Source organism: Piliocolobus tephrosceles, chromosome 8 (assembly GCF_002776525.5).
Source record: "Piliocolobus tephrosceles isolate RC106 chromosome 8, ASM277652v3, whole genome shotgun sequence".
NCBI lineage: Eukaryota > Metazoa > Chordata > Mammalia > Primates > Cercopithecidae > Piliocolobus > Piliocolobus tephrosceles.
Window position 1 is genome coordinate 118,557,427 of NC_045441.1, and position 6,000 is coordinate 118,563,426.

Genomic DNA, 6,000 nt, shown 5'->3' on the forward strand with positions numbered 1-6,000 from the left:
ATGTGGAATAGGAGCTGTTCAGTTATGTGGGTGTTTTGTATAAGAGAAACATTAACCTGTCTTAAATTTTTAAAGAGCCTGCCTCAAGCACCTGAACTGATACAGTGTGTTTATAAACTCCTCAGGCAAAGATCAGGTAATAAATCAGCTTCTGGTTTTGTTTTGCCTTAGCACTAGGTATATAACAACTGTTAAAAGTTGATATATTTTCCCTTTAGTAGACACTTTAGAAGAATATAAAAGCAACAGCACAGTACATATTCTGATGGAATATGTAATGAAGTTGGGAGACCAAACAAATACACAGGAAATGACATAAGATTATGAATAAGTTCTATGTAGTCAGATAATAGAATGTGAACAGAAACCCGTAAGAATTAAGAGTACTAAAAGCAAAGCGAACAGTTCATTTATCCCATTTATCCTGTGAGAGTATCCTTAGTTTTTCCATTCAAGTTTCCCCAGGCATAAATGACCCAACTTATGGACTCCAAGGCAAAACTAAAGTTGGAGCTTCCCATTATTTAGTTCCCATATTATCCTGTTGCGTCTTTTAAATTTTGATGCCTGTTGTTTCTTTCATCTCTCCCGTACTTTTCTGGAAGGCAGGGTTCAAAGCTGAAAGAGTTATTAAGGATAAATTGTTAAGGCTTTGGAAGGCACTAGGCTTGAAGCTGAAGGCAGCTGTTCCTTAGAATTGAGGACTAGTGAGCAAAGGTTGAACATTTTTCATTCAGCTCCAGGAATTAGAAGGTGTCTTTGAACTTTTTGAGGCCTAGCTTGGGGACAACAGCCATCAGATAAAAGGCATGAATGCTTATACCAGGGCTTCTGTGGTCTGTTCCAGATGAGTATGTGGCCAGCCTACACCTGCCTACCTTTGATGCCCACTTGACAGAGCTGACAGATGAACAGGCCAAGTATCTGGGACTCAACAAGAATGGGCCCTTCAAGCCTAATTACTACAGGTGCCTTGGGCTCCCCAGAAATCAGGGACACCTGGGCAGTGATGAGCTTCGTGCACTGGAATTGGTCTTTGCATCCCCAACCACATACGCTTACATGAACTCAGAAAAATGAACCCACTTCCCCTCACTGCCACCCTCAAAAGACTCTTCAAGGCCTTAAATAGTGTTCCCCTTCCTGAATTTGCCTTTTGGAGACAGAGAGGTGGAGTTTGGGTAAGTGGCTATTTGCCTCATTAAATAAAGTTCCCCTTCCTTAATTCCTTTCCCCATTTCATCTTGTTGCCATGATTTTTATCTCTCTGTGGAGAAATACTGGCCTTTTTCAATGATGTGAAAAGGAGACACAGTAATCTCCTGTCACTGTACACTTCAGGAAAGTCTCTGCCTCCTGTTACACCTTTAGGCAGGCTCTTCATGTCCCAGCATCCCCATTAGCTGATAACATCACAGTCTCATCTTTCTTTTTCCCTCCAGGTATTAAGTTCCTGTAACTCAAACCAGAAGTTTTAAGGAATAGAACTCCAAGCCTTTTCTCCACTACTATACAAGAAAGAATTCAGCAAGCTGCTTCTCCAATCAAAGCTGCCTGCCGTGCTCACCCTGTGTGTTAGGTTATTTATTTATTAAAATCAAGAATCCTGTGCCTGTAGCATTGGCCCAGAGTGTGGTTACTGCCCTGAGGGCCATGAGAGCCACAGAGGACGGGCTGAGGAAGGACAGAAATGGGGTCACTGCTCCCAGTGCATCATTTGCATCATTCCCCATTGACTGAATCCTCAGCAGTGGCCATTTTTCCTCTTGTCCAGGCTCACAAGTTAGTCCAGAGATTCCATACTCCCCATTCCCTGGAGTTTTCTGGAATAAATTTTCAGCACCTGCTTTTCTCAGCTTTGGCCCTTCCCCAGGTGAGGCCGTTGGGAATTAACATGGCCAGTGTTTCAGGCAAGATTGGATTCCCAGTCTTGACCATCACTATCACTGCCTTCTTTATATAAAGGCTAATAAGGAAGGAGTGTTATTTATGGCTTTGCCAAGCTACATCAAGAACTCAGCTGTGCTGTGCCTACCAGGGGTCTCCTTTCTTACCCAGGACTCCTTTCTTCTCCTTGAATATTTATGTCCATTTTAACACTTGCTGGTTGCAAAAGGGATGTGCCTCCATTACTTCCTCCACAGTTTTGGTATTTGTTAGACATTTGTTTTACTGTCTTTCTAATCCAGCCAACCTCTGCTCAGGAAGTGGGGCCAGCTCCACTGGGACCCATAGTTTTACTTCCTTGTCATTTAATTGGATATTTTCCAAGGAAGCCCCTCCAGATTGATACTATCTCAGAAAAGGAGAGCTTGTTGTGAAGCACTGCTTCCTGAAACTTCCTGCTATTGCCTAAAGCTACGTCTGAAACTGAGTAGGGAAAGGCATACTTTTCCAGGGACTTAGGGGTATAGGCTTTGGAAATGAGACTGGTCTTTCAGATTCAGAGCTTGATACCCTAACGAAGCAGAGTATATTTATTTGTTTCCCAGGGAGGTCATTGCAGCTTGACTGGCTGAGGGATACAGAGATGAAATTGTAAACTGTACCCAGATTATCAAAGCTAATTTGACTAGTTTGAACCTCGTCAGACATTCATTCCTTTGACAATTGCCATGGATGAAACTGAGATCTGCAATCTGATCTGTGGTCTTCTGTGCTGGCATATCTTTTATAACTCTTCCATTTGAGGATTCTGTATTTCAGAGGCAGTTTCTTGAATAACTCCAGTGCTACAAAAAGAATTAGTAATGTGTTGTGGGCAGTGTGACATTTTATGTCCCACCCAAAAAATTGGATTCCTTTTGGAGACTGATCCGTTGGTCTCAAGGGTTTCATTGGGACCAGATTGGTTCTAAGAGTTAGTCTGGAGTGGCCCTAGGAAACTTGAATTAAATAAGCCTCTTCCCCTTATCGATCCTATTTAACACTCTCAGGTTTGTTTGTTTCCCACTTTTTTCCTACGCTGATCTGCCTCAAAGTCTCAAGACCAAGGTGGTTCAAGGAAACACCAGACCACCCATGACCACTATAACCTTCCCATCCTGATTCTCTTCTACCTCCACCCTCTCCAACTTCTCTTGGTCTTCACATACACTCTCAGAGCTAGTCTGAAAGTGACCTTACTTTTGGAAGTAGGAAGTGGAACTTTGGTAAATGACTATTTGCCTCATTAAATAGTATACAAGTTCAGCCCATAGACTACAGTTCTTCAGAGGCCATATGTCTCAGCAAGTACTGGTTATATTCTTTTTTATAAGGAAGATCATAAATGCTAAAAATCCCACTAAGACATTCAGTTCTTCCTTTTGCCTACCTAGTCCTGATTTTTGTATTAATTGGGTCCCTTTAGCAAGAGATTCAGATCTTTGTACCTTATCTTATATCCAGAGCAGATTCCATTTGGCAGATATGTGGTCTCTAGCCTATTGTATTCTTAGACCAAAAATCATAACCTGCTGTTTCTCAGCAAAGCCTTGCTCTCTGGAGCTTACTATGTGCTGGCACTTAAGGAGTACATTCTGCCTTGCTATAGTGAAGAGACCCACTCCAAATAAAAAAGGAGCCACACTGGGCTTCTGAGTTAGGTTGCCAGTGTTGCTGCCCATGATGAGTTATTTGCCTCTGAGTTTCAGATGACCTCTCTTCTTTGTAGGAACATTGTGCCATCAACATTAAGAAGAAAGAACCACAAGCCTCCTAAGTATTTGGGTTCTATCTTAGGGTTGAAATCGGTCATTATTCCCTCTACCCTTGGAATCAGAGCAATGTGTCTTCTTTCCTCCAACCTCTTACCTTAGATGCATCCTTGTTATCTGGAAGCACGGGAAAGAAGGCTAATTATCTCTTTGTATGTGGCTCCAGTCTGGGAGGATACATACCATTTTCTCTACAATGAATCTGTGCTAATATTTTGCCGCCTTCTTTTCTTTTCCCCCTTAGAGACAGGGTTTCACTATGTTGCCCAGGCTAGTCTCAAAATCCTGGGCTCAAGCAATCCTCCTGCCTCAGCTTCCAGAGTAGCTGGAACCACAGGTGTGTGCTACCGTGCCTGGCACTTTTTTGCCTTCTTAATGGAGATATTCAGTTTTCTTTTTTTCATTTAAACAAAGAAAAAAAAATATATCTACTCTACCTTCCCTCTGCTCTCCTCCCTCCCTATCCTACTTGCCCATATGAGCACGGCTCCCCATGGCCACATACTCTTGCAAAGCTTTTTTGCTGCTTCGCTTTTCTCTGAACAGATCTGATATTGCTGCTCCTGTGGTTTTCTCAAAATTAACTTTGCCATGGTTTTTAAAAAAGGAATCAAAATGCATTGTTGCATTAAGCTTTCTCAATAAAGGAAAATTACGGAAGGAAAATAGGCAACACCAGCAAATTATATGTGGACAGGTTCTAAACTATATATATACACATATATATATCTCTATATATATACGTAATCATCTAGTTCTGTCATCTTACTGAAAGGAAAAAAACTTCTAAGGATCATCATTTCTGAGAAGTTCTTGGAAATCTTTATGTCTAAGTGATTGTATTAGATCAGCAATAATGACTATGTAATCTCAAAAAACAAATAAAATATTCTTAACATGGACTCTTAAGGGTATTTCTTGTTTCTGTGAAGTAGGAATTCAGAGATGAGCGAGATCTCTGGGCAACAAACTAGAGATCCTGCTGTAGGGCAAGGATGTGAAAATATTACCAATGGGCATGTTTGAATGACCTTAGCTTTGTTAATAAATATGCTGTTCCCCTCCTACCTGCCAGCACACACGTGCATCCTGGCTGTGTGTGTAAAGAACCTGCCTTCTCAGAACCACCACCCTGGGGAGTTGAGGACTGTAGGCTTAAGGCAGAGAAACTAAACCATAGTTCTAGGTCCCTGATTCCCTTTTAGTTGAAAAGCGCAGGAAATCAGCATCCCCCAGTTTGGGACCAAAAGACCCTGATAACTAGGACCTGATTATATCCAGCCAAAGGGAAGAAAGAAGTGCATCAGGCAGAGATTTGTCTCTAAATCAAGTTGCCTGACATAATCAACCAAAGGATGAATCCAATTGCCTATTCTTTCTCAACTGCCAGTAGGGTAACCATCTTTGGGTAGCTTTCTGATAGCCACCTTCTTTAGTTGACAACCTAAACTAGTTCTGCATCCTGTATGCAAGATGTTTTCTTTCCATAGCAGAATCTTCTGCCACTTTGGCTTCTGATTATTTAGATTAAGGGCCACAGGACTAGAATAGTCTGGGCAGTCGGTAATCCTCAAAATTAGTGCCATTCCAGTTAGGAGGAGAATGCAGCAGCTAGCAGTAAAGCCAGTGAGGCAGCTGAAAGGATTCGCTCCCCTGCGACAGGGCTTGACTCCTCATTTGTGAAGGATGGAACCTTGGGTGCCTGGGTCTTCATTTCAGAATCACAGGGTAAGCCCAAGCTGTCCACTGCTGCACAAGTTTCTCCACCTCACAGTATTGTGGAAAATAACTTGAACTTTGAAACAGGCTAGCTTGGGTTTGAATCCCAGCTCTGCCATTTACAAGTTACGTAACTTAGCCAAATTATATAACCACTCACAGCCTTGATTTTCTTGCCTGTGAAATGGATACTGCTTGTCTCCTAGGGTAAGAATTGAATGAACTGATGTATAAAAAGTGCTCCTTATTTACAGAGCCTGGTGCGCACTGCTGACTGCATACACATAATTCCTTGTCTCAGTCTAGAGCCCTACAACCTCTGTTGCATCATTACACCCACAGGTGCCCTTTATGGAGAGAGGAGGGTGTTCTATCCTTTTTTTACTAAATTATCGTAACTGCCTGGTAGCCTCAAAAAGCAGGTACTTTAAAACTTCCTGCATCTTATTAAGCTTTCTCAGTGCCAGGTACTATCCATTTAGTAAAGTATCTGACCTCTGTGGATTAAAGTGGAGTGCTTATATGGGGAAAAGGATATATGTGATTATTGTAACTATACCTATTTATACCTCCAACCCTCTGC

The 6,000-nt window shown here is 41.9% G+C and overlaps 1 protein-coding gene across 5 annotated transcripts in view; it reads left to right on the plus strand.

Annotated features, from left to right (window-relative positions):
* AHCYL2 (adenosylhomocysteinase like 2) overlaps positions 1 to 4,600 on the plus strand; it is a 201,391-nt gene extending 196,791 nt beyond the window's left edge. For all 5 annotated transcript variants that reach the window (XM_023223445.1, XM_023223446.1, XM_023223448.1 and 2 more), the window contains 2 exons: positions 848 to 968; positions 1,443 to 4,600. In XM_023223445.1, the coding sequence (XP_023079213.1) occupies positions 848 to 968; positions 1,443 to 1,449 (128 nt within the window). In that variant the 3' untranslated portion in view covers positions 1,450 to 4,600. The remainder of the gene's footprint in view (positions 1 to 847; positions 969 to 1,442) is intronic.
* Positions 4,601 to 6,000: the final 1,400 nt, after the last annotated feature.